At 34.9% G+C, this 14,313-nt stretch overlaps 1 protein-coding gene across 5 annotated transcripts in view; it reads left to right on the plus strand.

Moving 5' to 3' along the window:
* Positions 1–14,313, plus strand: part of PDS5A (PDS5 cohesin associated factor A) — a gene marked incomplete at its 3' end in the record, with an annotated part of 128,525 nt that overhangs the window by 94,356 nt on the left and 19,856 nt on the right. For all 5 annotated transcript variants that reach the window (XM_082653805.1, XM_082653801.1, XM_082653802.1 and 2 more), the window contains exons 20-26: positions 1,003–1,126; positions 1,939–2,097; positions 4,569–4,637; positions 6,178–6,314; positions 9,631–9,754; positions 10,081–10,285; positions 10,789–10,903. In XM_082653805.1, coding sequence (XP_082509931.1) covers positions 1,003–1,126; positions 1,939–2,097; positions 4,569–4,637; positions 6,178–6,314; positions 9,631–9,754; positions 10,081–10,285; positions 10,789–10,903 — 933 coding nt within the window. The remainder of the gene's footprint in view (positions 1–1,002; positions 1,127–1,938; positions 2,098–4,568; positions 4,638–6,177; positions 6,315–9,630; positions 9,755–10,080; positions 10,286–10,788; positions 10,904–14,313) is intronic.

The raw sequence follows: 14,313 nt of genomic DNA on the forward strand, positions 1-14,313 counted from the left end.
ATAATAATAGTCTTTGGGTGATTGTGAGGATTGATTTAATTAATCCATGTTTGTTTTGTTTTGTTTTGTTTTAAAAACACCACTTAGAAGGGTGCTTAGCACAAGTACTCAATAATTGTTAGAAGTTTTTGTTACTTTTCTACCTATGTATTGTCTATATCCTTGCATACTCTCTTTCACTGGTATGTTCATTTCTGTTTTTTAATGTAACTTGGCCTTTTGCTACTTTATTTCCCCCCATGGTTGCTTTAAAAATAACTGAACAGGGGACTTCCCTGGTGGTCCAGTGGTTAAGAATCTGCCTTCCAATGCAGGGGACACGGGTTTGATCCCTGGTCAGGGAACTAAGATCCCACGTGCCCTGGGGCAACTAAGCCCATGAGCCGCAACTGCTGAGCCCCTGCACCACAACTAGAGAGCCCACACACTCTGGAGCCCATGCACCACAACTAGAGAGCGCTCGCACTGCAACTGCGCCCATGCACTCTGGAGCCCATGTGCCACAACTAGAGAGAAGCCACAACAATAGATCCTGCATGCTGCAACTAAGACCCAACACAGCCATAAATAAATAAATATTTAAAAAAACAAAAACAGAAAAACACTTGATTCTTAAAAAAATATAACTGAAGGGAATTGTGAAAGGGAAGTGGAAAATTTAGGAATATTTTCTCAGAAGATAAATGTAAAAATATAGCATGGGGCAATTTTAGATTATAAATTAAGGGTGGCTTGTTTATTTCTCCATATTCATGAGGTGGCTTTAAAATGAAAATTGTCTTCTGTAGTAGCCCTTTTTTTTTGAGGCATTGTATTTCTGGGATTATACTTGGGGAGAGGGAAGGAGTTTTAGATCTTTTTATAGATCAGGTAATTTAGAAGAGAGGCTTTCTACCAGCATACATCCAGATAGTTACTGCAGATGAAGTAGGAGACAACCAGAAGAACTACTTGTGGTTTATGGGCTTTTTTTTTTTTTTAACTGATTATTATTTTTTGCAGGACCTTAATTCCCATCTTACATCAGAAAGCAAAGAGAGGTACTCCCCACCAAGCAAAACAGGCCGTTCACTGTATACATGCCATATTCACAAATAAAGAAGTACAGCTTGCACAGATTTTTGAGGTATATATAATTACATAGGATGTGTTGTTGATTTTTATTTTCATGCTCTGTGGTTTGATGAAGATAGAAAGTTGGTTTTTTAGCTATTTAGTCCCACTCTAGAATATAAATTCCATGGGAGCAGGGACTCTTTGTTTTATTCAGCGCTTTAGATATTCCCAGCCTTTAGATCAGACTATATAACCAAATACTACATATTGAAAGATGTTTGGTGTGTTTTGTGTTACAACATTTTACTTAATTTTAGCTTCATTGGCTCAGTGGTCCATTTAGTTTAAGAAACTATCAGTAGATGACTTTGAACCACCCAGTTTAAAATTCTGGACAATCCTACTTGAAAATTCGTTCTGTTTGCCTTTCCTGATGTATGATCCTTTGCCTGATTCCACTACTGGAAAAGTATTCCTATTATAAATTGGATACAATATGAACAGAACCCATGAACTCTTATTTTTTATGATCCATGGTCATTTAAAATGTTCCCACAGGTTAAGAAATTCAACAACATAACAAAACTATTGTACATGACTTGAAAATAATGCTGATTTGACCATGCAGGAATTTTCTTGCTTTTACTTCTACCTTATATGTGGGATTTACTTTTTTCTTTTATCTTTGTTTACCTTTGAATCTTATTAAATTTCGGTAGGTGAAATAAGAATCAAGTGTCTAATATGATTGAAGTTACTTTTGATCATCTCATTAGAACAGATTTTTTGGGGCATGATAAATTCAGGAACATTTACTGTTTCTGTACAATGTCTAGATATTTATAAAACAAACTAGTAATTTTGACTGTTTTATTTTTATAGCCACTCAGTAGGAGTCTCAATGCTGATGTACCAGAACAACTTATAACTCCATTAGTTTCATTGGGCCACATATCTATGTTAGCACCAGATCAATTTGCTTCCCCAATGAAATCTGTAGTAGCAAATTTTATTGTGAAAGATCTGCTAATGAATGACAGGGTAAGTTTCTCATTTAATTAAATTTAGAATCATAAGATTAAGACTGTTTACATCTTTATTTGTCACAGAAACAACACTTCTGCTTCTCTCTATGTATGATTCTCTTTTACTTTAAAATTATTATATATTTTACCTCCTTATTTACTTACTTAAATTTCCAAATGACATCCTGCTGTGTAGCTATTATTACTAGAACTTAACTTTTCTTTAAGAAAGAAAAAAATGAGAACATGAGATAGATGAATCATGAAGTAAAAAATATAAGTCAAACACTATGAAGGACAATTAACTAGAGTACTAGAATTTTGTTTTATCAAATATTGTTTAAAGTATAAGTGGAATTGTATTTGACTAGCTTTTTGAAATATAAATTACATTGCACTTTTGGCACTAGATTATGTATTCTATTTTAGTTATTGAAGTGTGTGTGTGTGAGCATGCACACATGCGTGCACACATACTGATGAATTAGCTTTGGGTTGGAGCTTTGGGATGTATAGCTTGGAAAGGCTCCCCAAGTGATTACTGAAACACGTGTCTGATTAAGAATCACCACTTTACCAAACAGATCTAAATTAAAGAGTTATTGAATGAAGACACAAATCAGTCTACCTGCTGGATCATTGTGGATGACTTTCAGTGCAGTACTAACTTATCCAATTTATCTAGTCTTTCTAAATGGTCCAGTAGCCTTTGAACACTCAGTATTGGAACTTAAAAAAAAAATACTTGCCAGTGCACTCCTTACTCTTTTCCCTTCCTCCATTTGGATGTGATAGGGATGCAAGAGCATGGCCAAAGCCTCATTTCCTACTCCATACATCTGTTCTTTGCACTACTGATAGATTTGGCTGGCAACAGATGTGAAATTTGACACTTCTTAGATGATGACTTGATTGTTGATAAATTCTATTTTAATATAGTTCTCTTTTTTTGTGTGTAGTAAAATATAAATAATATAAACTTTGCCATTTTATCCCTTTTTAAGTGTACAGTTCTCTTACATTATATACACCCACATTCTTGTTGTTGGGTATTTTTTGTTTAAAAAACAAACAGAAGTTTAATAACATGTGTACCTCCTGTATACACAGAGGATAACCCAGGAAAGCCAAGCAACTCTCAACAATGGCCCAAGCCACCACCTACAATATACACCCACATTGTTGTGTAACCATTGCCACTATTTCCAGAACTTTATCATCTCAGAGAGAAACTCTGTATCTATTAACCAGTAACTCCCCATTGCCTTCTCTCCCCCCAGACTCTGGTAACCTCTATTCTATTTTCCTGCTTTATGAATTCGCCTATTCTAGATACCTCTTATCATACAATATTTATCCTTTTGTGTCTGGCTTATTTCTCTTAGCATAACAGTTTCAAGATTCAGCTATGTTGTAGTATGTATCAGAACTTCATTTTATGCCAGAATAGTATTCCATTGTATGTGTAACTTACATTTTGTTTATCTTCTATTGATGGACCCTTGGGTTTTTTCTACCTTTTGACTGTTGTGAGTAATGCTGATATGAACATTTGAGTCCCCAAAGTCAAATCTTTGGGGTATATACCTAGGAGTGGAATTGCTGGGTCACATGGTCATTGTATGCTAAACTTTTTGAGGGACTGCCAAACATTTTTCCACAGTGGCTGTACCATTTTACATTCCCAGCAGCCATGCTCAAGTCTTCCAGTTTCCTTACATCTTGGCCAACACTTATTCTTTCCTGTTTTTTTTTGATAATAGTCATCCTAGTAGGTGCAAAGTAGTATCTTGTGGTTTTGATTTGTTTCCCTCATGACTAATGATGTTGAGATTTTTTTTCATGTGCTTAATGGCTGTTCTTTGGATATTGAGTCTTTTGCCCACTTTTAATTGAATTTGTTGTTGTTGAGTTGTAAAAATTCTTTATATATTCTGAATATTAGATCTTTGTCAGGTATTTGCCAAATCCAGGATTATAAAGATTTTCCCCTGTACCTTCTTCTAGGAGTTTTTTAGTCTTAGTTCTTAAGTAAAGATCTTTGATCCATTTTTTTGAGTTAATTTTTATATATGATATAAGGTAATAGTCCAGCTTCATTCCTTTGCTTGTCGCTGTATCTAGTTTTTCCAGCACCATTTGTTGAGGAGACTGTTCTTTTCCCAATAAATGGTCTTAGCACTTTTGTTAAAAATCAGTAAACCATATATGTGATATATGTGAGGTTTTCTGGGTTTCTGTTTCATTCCATTGGTCTATATGTCTATACTTATGTAGGTACCAGCCACATTGTCTTGATTCTCATAGATTTGTAGTTAAGTTTCAAAATCAGGAAGTTTGAGCCCTCTAACTTTGTTCTTCTTTTCAAGTCCCTACTTGGTGACTTTCTGTGGGTTTCCTAGAGCACTGCACTGTTAAGCATGAAAAACTTAATGAGCAAAATTTAAAATTTTTTTCTAAAAGTTAAATTTATTCAATTGTCTATAGTCAACAGGTGAGAAGAATGGGAAATTATGGTCTCCAGATGAAGAGGTTTCCCCTGAAGTACTAGCAAAGGTAAATTTGTGTAGGTCTTAATAACTTTTATGTTGAGATAAAGAACATTTATAGATACCCTTTTTTTTTAAACCTAACAGTTAATAAGCATTTTAAATGAGGTACTTTATTTTTAAATCAAAAGTTGTGGGCTTCCCTGGTGGCGCAGTGGTTGAGAGTCCGCCTGCCGATGCAGGGGACACGGGTTTGTGCCCCAGTCCGGGAAGATCCCACATGCTGCAGAGCGGCTGGGCCCGTGAGCCATGGCCGCTGAGTCTGCACGTCCGGAGCCTGTGCTCCTCAACGGGAGAGGCCACAACAGTGAGAGGCCCGCGTACTGCAAAAAAAAAAAAAAAAAGTATGTTTCTCAAATTGTAGTTGTCATTGACTTATTTACATATAGGTGTATGTCAGCATGTTCTTTAGACCTTCCTGCCTTGCTAAGATAATTTCAGTGAGGCTGTTTTACATAGAGATTGTAGAATATTGATGCTCAGAGCACCTCAGGCCTAGCCTCATTACCAATGTCTGTCTACAGGCATAAGAATATTAACTTGGCAAAAACAGATGGCTGTCATCATATTGTAAACTTCTGATAGATGTAAATTATCCCTCAGGAAAGCTAATTTTTAAAGTGGTAGTCTTGGGATTTAAAACAAGACTTCTTCATTATCATCTTACTTGATTGATAATGTTTCACCTTGTAGCTTCACAGTTCGCATTTATTCCATCAGTTCCTTTTTCCAGGTTGTCAGTAAATATAGTAAATAATATCTACATTCTTTAGCTAGTTCTTGCATGTATTCCATAACAATCTTTTGAGTATAAGCCACCAAGCAATTATGGCTACAAATAATTATGAAATCTCCTAGTTTTTTAATCAAAATAGTTTTTCAGTACTACAAAAAATATTACAGTCTATCTAAATAGTTATTTTTAATCACTGTAATCAGTATAGTTCAGTTATTTTTAAACAATATATTTTTAAACGATTTGAAAAGCAATTGTTCAGGTGTGAAAAGTCTGAATTCAAGGAGCCAGACCTTGAGCAAGTTATCACAGTAATGTGTCTAAGTTGCCTTATTTATTGGAAATAAGAATACCTCTCTCGGGGCTTCCCTGGTGGCGCAGTGGTTGAGAGTCTGCCTGCCGATGTAGGGGACACGGGTTCGTGCCCCGGTCCGGGAAGATCCCACATACCGCAGAGCGGCTAGGCCCATGAGCCATGGCCACTGAGCCTGCGCTTCCGAAGCCTGTGCTCCGCGACGGGAGAGGCCACAACAGTGAGAGGCCCGCGTACCAGAAAAAAAAAAAATACCTCTCTCATAGAGTTGTTTGGGAGATTAAATAAAGTAATATATGTGTAACTCTGGGGAAAGTACCTGGCATAGATTAAACAGAATAAGTATTAGTTCTCATTGTTATTATCCTATAGGCTTGTTTAATAAAACATGTCTTCCGGCAGCTAAGTAATCTCACTAATCTAATTAACATAAATTAATCTAACCTTTAAGTGGAATTTTAAGTTGCTTTCTTTTTTTAGCATGTTAATATTTTATAGGTACAGGCAATTAAACTTCTGGTAAGGTGGCTGTTGGGTATGAAAAACAACCAGTCTAAATCTGCCAATTCAACTCTTCGGTTATTATCAGCGATGTTGGTTAGTGAGGGTGACCTGACAGAGCAAAAGAAGATCAGGTGAGATTTTTCTTCCTTTCCAGGTTTTTTTAGCTCAAGATGTTGGTAGAGCTTACGTAGGAATTATTTACTTAATATTGACTGTTGTAATTGCACTATGTGCTTTGTGTTTAAATTTTACATACTTATTTGGAGTTTATATCTGAATAATGATCATGTATTTTTCTTCATCCCTAAAGACACCTTTCTCCAGTAAATTTTTAGTAATAATCACTACAGCATTGTTACAGTTAACTTCAACATTTGAATCAGTTAAACAAATATTTGTTGAATTACTACTCTTTGCAAAACACTATGAAAAGCATTGCAGCAATAACAGATAAAATTCCGTTCCTGCCTTTAAGGAACTTACCCTAGTATAGTGATTGAACAAGTAGAGTGTCTTGATGCCACGAAGGGAATAAAAATTTCAGTGTAGGTTCAAAGAAGAAAGAGATGCAGGCTCCTAATGGTTTGCAGAAGACTATACAAGGTTCTGCAAATGCCAAAGAAAAATGTTTCATTCTACACCTGTTCACTCTTCAAATCTGTGAGATCACCATTTCTTCTTTCTGTTCCTTTTAAGATGAAAATAAAAGCCAAATTTTTTTATTTACTAGGGTCCAGCTGAAATAACTGAAAAGTTCTACTTGCGATGGATTCTTACTTTAAAATTTTTGTTAGAGGATAGATTTAACTATGTATTTATGCTTTCAGTATTTATTGAGCACTATCATGCCAGGTACTACCAAGCCTTTTAAAGATACAATAATCTCTCCCTCTAAGGGATATGCATTCTAGTGGAGGAGATAGGAAATGCACAATTACAGTAGAGATGCTGAATGCTCTGATAAACTGAAGAAAACTAAATAAACTAAATCAAAAATTATTTTTATCATAAAATAAGCCAAGGGTAGCTTTGCATGAACAGATTGAAGAGTAGAGATAATGAGAAGTTTTAAATTTGGGGAAACTATGTACAGTGTACAGCAAAGGCTTAATAATGAGCTCTTACAAATCAATGATAAATAGGATCCCCAATAAAGATGAAGATTATATATTACCAGTTTACCTTTAAAAAAGTGTTTGACATCACTAAATACAATAAGTACAATTTTAATTTAAGTGGAACCTCTTGTCTGTCAAATCAGCAAAAAGTTTTTTAAGCAATCGTCACTCCATGGGATCAGGGAAATGGGTTCCCTCATAAATCCTGTGAATATAAATGGGCACAGTCTTGGCAGGACAGTTTGGCACTTTGTTTCTAAGTCCTTAAAAATGTTATCCATTGACTCTTTTTTTTTGACTCTTTATTTTTACACTCATGAAATTATAAAAGAATCATACAAAAATACATATACAAACATGTTCTTTCCAGCATTTTTTATCATCACAGAAGATAGGGGAATGGTTAACTGTGGAACACACATGTTATGAAATATTATGCAGATCTTAATTAGATGTTATGTATCCCATAGTTTAGCTTAGGCTCTGGAATCAGAAACTTATTCAACTCTACCTACGCTCCATTTACTAGCTGTGTGAACTTGTATAAGTCACTTTCCTAAGCCTCAGTTTCCTCATCTTACAGAGTTAAGTACACAAGTAGTAGCATTAATTTTTTAAATTCCTGAATCATTTGCCTCAAAAGCCATTTGAAGGTTCCTCATTGTTACCAGTGCTCAGTTTGATGGTCATGTGGTCCAAGAGTGCCATGTTTTCTCCTCCTGTATGCTAAATAATAGTCCCTTGTGGATTCAGGGCAGCTTTCCACATTTCCTAAAGTCTTTGATTTATCAAAGCTATGTTATGTTCCTTATAACAGTTGAAGTAAGAAGACTATCCTTTCACCACCTCACTGTCACATTTTACCATTTAGGTTATAAAAGTTGACTGGGTGTGGGTGGGAGTGCCTGGACTCCTGGAGTCCCTTGGAAAACTTCCTGTTGCAAAGGAAAGTCTGCCTCAGAGACTAGTACCTGAGAGAGACTGGCTCTCACCTCCATATCCTTTCCTTTTAGATATTTGTCTGATGCCTCCCACTTTCTGGTACAGATCACCTCCTAATTCATAGCCCCCTCCATTTCATCAGACATTTGTAGGCTTAAGATTGATTTCTGTTATGTCTGTGTAAATATGTGTATGCATTTAAAAATTGTGGGAAATACAATAGATTTTAAATAAGTGATTTTTAATTTTTCAGGTTTTTTTAATATCAAGTTTTCTATGATGAATGTGAATGCCTCTTAAAATGAGAAATACAGTTCCTAATGTAAATGTTTCTTGCTAGCGTTGCAGTTAGTGCTGTTGTACGCATAAGCAGAGTTGCTTAGCTGTGGTGGAAGATCTAAGCTAGAGTGTAACTAAAAACGAAGGCAGACATAAAAAAAGAATGAAATTTTGCCATTTGCAACAACATGGATGGACCTGGAGAGTATCATGCTTAGTGAAATAAGTCAGACAAAGACAATACCATATGTTATCACTTATATATAGAACCTAAAAAATTAAAAGAAACTAATGAGGACTTCCCTGGTGGTACAGTGGTTAAGAATCTGCCTGCCAATGCAGGGGACACGGGTTCGAGCCCTAGTCCGGGAAGATCCCACATGCTGCAAAGCAACTAAGCCCATGCGCCACAACTACTGAGCCTGCGCTCTAGAGCCTGTGCTCTACAACAAGAGAAGCCACCGCAATGAGAAGCCCACGCACTGCAACGAAGAGTAGCCCCCGCTCGCCACAACTAGAGAAAGCCCGCGTCCAGCAACAAAGACCCAACACAGCCAAAAAGTTAATTAATTTGATTGATTGATTGATTAATTAAAGAAACTAGTGAATATAACAAAGAAGCAGACTCACAGATACAGAGAACAAACTAGTGGTTACTGTTGGGGAGGGGGAGGGGCAAGATAGGGGTACAGGCTTAAAAGGTACAAACTGCTATGTATAAAATAAGGTACAAGGATATATTGTACAACATGGGGAATATAGCCAAGATTTTATAATAAATATAAATGGAGTATAATCTATAAAAATTTTGAATCACTATGTTGTACACCTGAAATTAATATAATATTATAAATGAGCTATACCTGAATAAAATAAATTAAAAAATTTTAAATGAAGGCAGATAAATTTAATATCAGATAGTCACGATGATTTGAGCCTTCTGCCCTGTGTTGAATTGAAGGACTCAAAGTAACTTTCCCATATTTGTACATTATGTCATTTTAAGCATAAATTATGATGAAGACCTTAACAGTCAAAAAGGGATCAAAGAGTTTTGTGAATGATAATGGTTATAGGAAATGTTTATTTCTTTTTTGTTTGTTTATAGTAAATCTGATATGTCTCGCTTGCGATTAGCTGCTGGTAGTGCCATAATGAAGCTTGCTCAGGAACCTTGTTACCATGAAATTATAACCCCAGAACAGTTTCAGCTCTGTGCGCTTGTTATTAATGTAAGTAACAATCTTATTTTTGTCATTTACTTGGCCTTCAAAGTTAAATTTATTTACTTTCTATAGATTACAGATCCATTTGCTGTATGGATGTATGCACAAAAGGGATTGCTATTATTACTATTCTAACCAGTTAACTCCCCAAAATTGTTATTTACTCCCTCAGTATAATTATCTTTTTTTCTTTAAATGAAGACATTAAAAATGCTTAAACTGTTTTTTTGTAAATGTTTGCCAATTTTTAAAAACTAAACTAGGGGTTTTTGTCATGGTTTTAAAAGTACTAATACTTTTATTTAAGTATTTTTGGTTTTGTGCTGCTGTAGGATGAGTGCTATCAAGTAAGGCAGATATTTGCTCAGAAGCTACATAAGGCACTTGTGAAGTTACTCCTCCCATTGGAGTATATGGCGATCTTTGCCTTGTGTGCCAAAGATCCTGTGAAGGAGAGAAGAGCACATGCACGACAGTGTTTACTAAAAAATATCAGTATACGCAGGGAGTACATTAAACAGAACCCCATGGCTACTGGTAAGTAACTTTCAAAGTGCTCAGTGTGCAGATATATCTTGTCAGTGTATCAATTTGTGGAGGGTTTTATTTCATATATTTCTATTATAGTTTATAATAACACTGGGACCTTTATAGAATGCTGTTGTTGTAGCTAAGATGTAAGTAAAATCTAAAATCCTGGTTTCTGAGTCCTAGTTATAATGCATAAAACTGTTTGGAGGAACTGCGTTTTTCCTTAGGGAATCTGCAGTGTGGCTTGATTTGAACACATTGCTCTGATGTCAGAGAGTAAAGAATTACTTTCCTAGCTTTGCCAGGGACTCAATCTTAAATTATCCTTTGTCTTCAGTAGCCTTCAAAATTGAAAAAAGTTATTTCAGTATCATCTAGATGTCATGTTGCCTCTAATTTAGAAATAACTGAGGGAAAAAAGGTTAACTGAAGCGGTTAGAACGTAAATTAGGGAGGGATTTTTATAAAGGCTATTATTACTATTGTTAATAATAATGTTTTCACTTCAGAGAAATTATTATCACTGTTGCCTGAGTATGTAGTTCCGTATATGATTCACCTGCTAGCCCATGATCCAGATTTTACAAGATCACAAGATGTTGATCAACTTCGTGATATTAAAGAGTAAGTCATGTTGATTTTTAATAAGTCTAACAATTATTTTTCCTTTTTAAAAAATGCTAAACTTTTTCCTTTTACTATTCGCATTAGAATAAAAACATTTTTATGGTTTTATTCTTCTATTGTAAATTTTAAGTTTCATCTTACAAAATTGTTCCTATCTAGTAAGTTCTATTTGGTTGTTTTGTTTGTTTACTGTTTGTTTGCAGTTAGCTTTAGCTGACTCTGTGACATAAGTTGATTTGGTCTTTATGTTATTTTTACCTTTGTATTAAGATGGGCTTCAGTTACTTCAGTTTGATAATTTAGAAAGCCATGTAGTGAAAATTTCTCTCCTTAAAACTATACTTCAACCTCAAAAGATAATTCCTCAAAAATATGCACACACATACGAGATACTCTGTGGCAGGTCTATGGTAATACAAAATTAGATTTGTTACACTAGTCACAGAGAGATTTGTCTCTAGTGGAAAGACAGGCAGGTAAACAATTGCAAAACACTTGTTTAAGAAGTGTTTTTATGTAAAATAGAACTTTATATATGATGCAGGGTGAGTGAACAAGTACGAAGTAGCCTAGGATTGTCTACAAATGACCTCCAAGAAACTTTAAAGCAATGTCTATTTTCCCATTGCTGTGCTTTTGCTTTGCACGTTTAAATTGGTTCCCTCAGCTTGTATTTAAAGTACTATGATTTTTCTATGTGTGACATGAAGCCTTATCCCTAATCTTATTTGAGGTTGTAATCAACAGTTTATCTCTGCCTCCTGTAGATCTTTCAGGAGACATAGGTTCTAGTCTTAGCTATCTGAGTAAAAACTTTACTTCTCTGCTTCAGTTGCCTTATCCATAAAATGCAAGATATGAAATAGATAATCCCTAAAATATCTTCCAATTCTAGTTTCTGTTTACTTAATAAATACATTTTATTTGCAAATTCTTTTTCCTTTTTTTTTTAAATAACTTTTATTTTGGGATTTTCCAGAAAGCACTTTCATAAAGTGAAAAAGTGATGTATGTATTTGCCTAGAACACAAGGTCTATGTTAAGGAACCTTTTTAGCCCTATTCAGTTGCAAGGCAGTCATGTGAAAAAGGGATTAGATTTGCGAGAGGCAACAGTGATGTGGGAAAAGTACTGAAGTCGTCAGTTAGGATTGAAATCACTGGCACATACTTTTTGGTTCTATCTAGCATGCAGTACTTTTGAGTATCTTTAAACATTTCATTTTAAGTTACCATGTAATCTGAAGTGTTCACTTTTCTTTTTCTAGTTAAGGTGTACAGTTTCTTAAGGTATACAGTTAGATCATTCATTGAGATGTTGTTTCTTAACAGAGGGTGTTATCGCTGTAAATTTCCCTTTTAGTACTACCAGTGCTGAATCCTATAAGTATGGTATGTTGTGTTTTTGTTTTATTTGTCTTAAGGTATTTTCTAATTTTTCTTGTGACTTCTTCTTTGACCCATTGGTTGTTTAAGAGTGTGGTTTGGGAATTCCCTGGTGCGGTCCAGTGGTTAGGACTCTTCCTTTCACTGCCAAGGCCCTGGGTTCAATCACTGGTCAGGGAACTAAGATCTCACAAGCCACACGGCCAAAAAAAAAACATAGGAATGTGTGGTTTAATTTCCATATATGTGTGAATTTTCCAGTTTTCCCTATTTTCCTTCTTTTATTGACTTAGTTTCATGCCATTCTGGTCAGAAAAGATACTTTTTATTAAGACTTGTTTTGTGGCCTACCATACGGTCTGCCCTGGAGACTATACCATGTTCACTTGAGAAAAATGTATTCTGCTATTGTTAGTTGGAGTGTTCCATATATGTCTGATATCTGATTGGTTTATAGTGTTCAAGTTCTTTATTTTCTTTTTAGTCCCTGTCTGGATTTTCCATCCATTATTGAAAATAGGGTATTGAAATCTGTTATTGTGGAAACATGTATTTCTCCCTTCAATTCTGTCAATTTTTGCTTCATAGATTTTGGGGCTTTGTTGGCTAGGTTCGTATGTGTTTATAATAGTCATATCTTCTTACTGGTTTTACTTTCATCAATACAGTCCTTCTGGGTCTTTTGCAATCCATTTTGTCTAATTATAAAATAGCCACCAGCTCTCATTTGGTTACTGTTTGAATGAGTATATTTTTTTCATCCTTTTACTTTCAAATAATTTGTGTTTTTATATCTAAAGTGAGTCTCTTGTAGATAAGATATAGATGGATCTCCCCCCCCCCTTAATGTACTCTGCTTCTCTGCTTTTTAATTGGGGGATTTAATCTATTTTCATTTAAAGTAATTACTGATAAGGAAGAAGTTACTTCTGCCATATAGCTGTTAGTTTTCTCTGTGTCTTACCTATTTTTTGTTACTTAATTGCTCCATAGCCTCTCGTTTTTGTATTTACAGTTGACCCTTGAACAACACAGGTTTGAACTGTGTAGAGGGTCAGCACCCCTAACTCTTGTGTTGTTCAAGGGTCAGCTGTAGTTGTTTTTTGTAGGGAAACTTTTTGATTCCTTGCTTTTGTGTATATTTTTTAGTTATTTTCTTAATGATTACACTTAACATCTTAAAGTTGTAACAGCCTAGTTAGAATAATAGCAACTTAGTTTCATGAGTATAGAGATAGTCTGCTTTTATACAACTTTATTCCACTCCCTTTATATTTTAATTGATAAAATTATATCTTTATACATTGTTTTATTTTACATATATATGATTATTATTTTATGCATTTTCCTTTTAAGTCATATATTTAAAAAGGAGTTACAAACCAGAAGTTCAGTAATGCTGGCTTTATATTACCTATGTGATTACCTTTACCAGTGTTCTTTATTTCTTACAGCTTCAAGTTAACTGTCTATTGTTTTTTCGTTTCAGCCTGAAGGGCTGAGTTTAGTATTTCTTGTAAGACAGGTCTACTAAAAACAAAGTACATTAATCTATTTCCCCCTTACAGTAGTCTCTTAAGACATTTACATATACTATAGCCAAAGACGTATACAGAGATTATCATCAAATGTTTTTTCTCTCCTGTTGATGGAGTAAAACAGTAAGTCCATGGTGGTTGCCTGAGAATCATCATGGCAACTTAATAATAGGCTTTGATCCTATATTTGTCGATGTAAGCTCCCCAAGTGATTCTAATGTTCATCCTGATTTGGGATTCATTTTTACTTAGAAATTCAGGTGTCACCTTCAGACACTTTATGTATTAAATGAATATAAAGTAACAAGAAGAAAACAGCAAAAATGGTTTGAGATGTGACTGTTTAGCTGAATTACTGGTTACTATGCACACCAGCCTCATAGCATGTGAAATTCAGTTATGTCACAGTAGAATTACATACAAATCTTAGATCTTCTGCATACCTTGCAAATAGTCAAAATGGCAAGACTGTGCTGTATGCTGG

This window comes from Grampus griseus, assembly GCF_964374135.1.
Source record: "Grampus griseus genome assembly, chromosome: 4".
NCBI classification, from domain to species: Eukaryota; Metazoa; Chordata; class Mammalia; order Artiodactyla; family Delphinidae; genus Grampus; species Grampus griseus.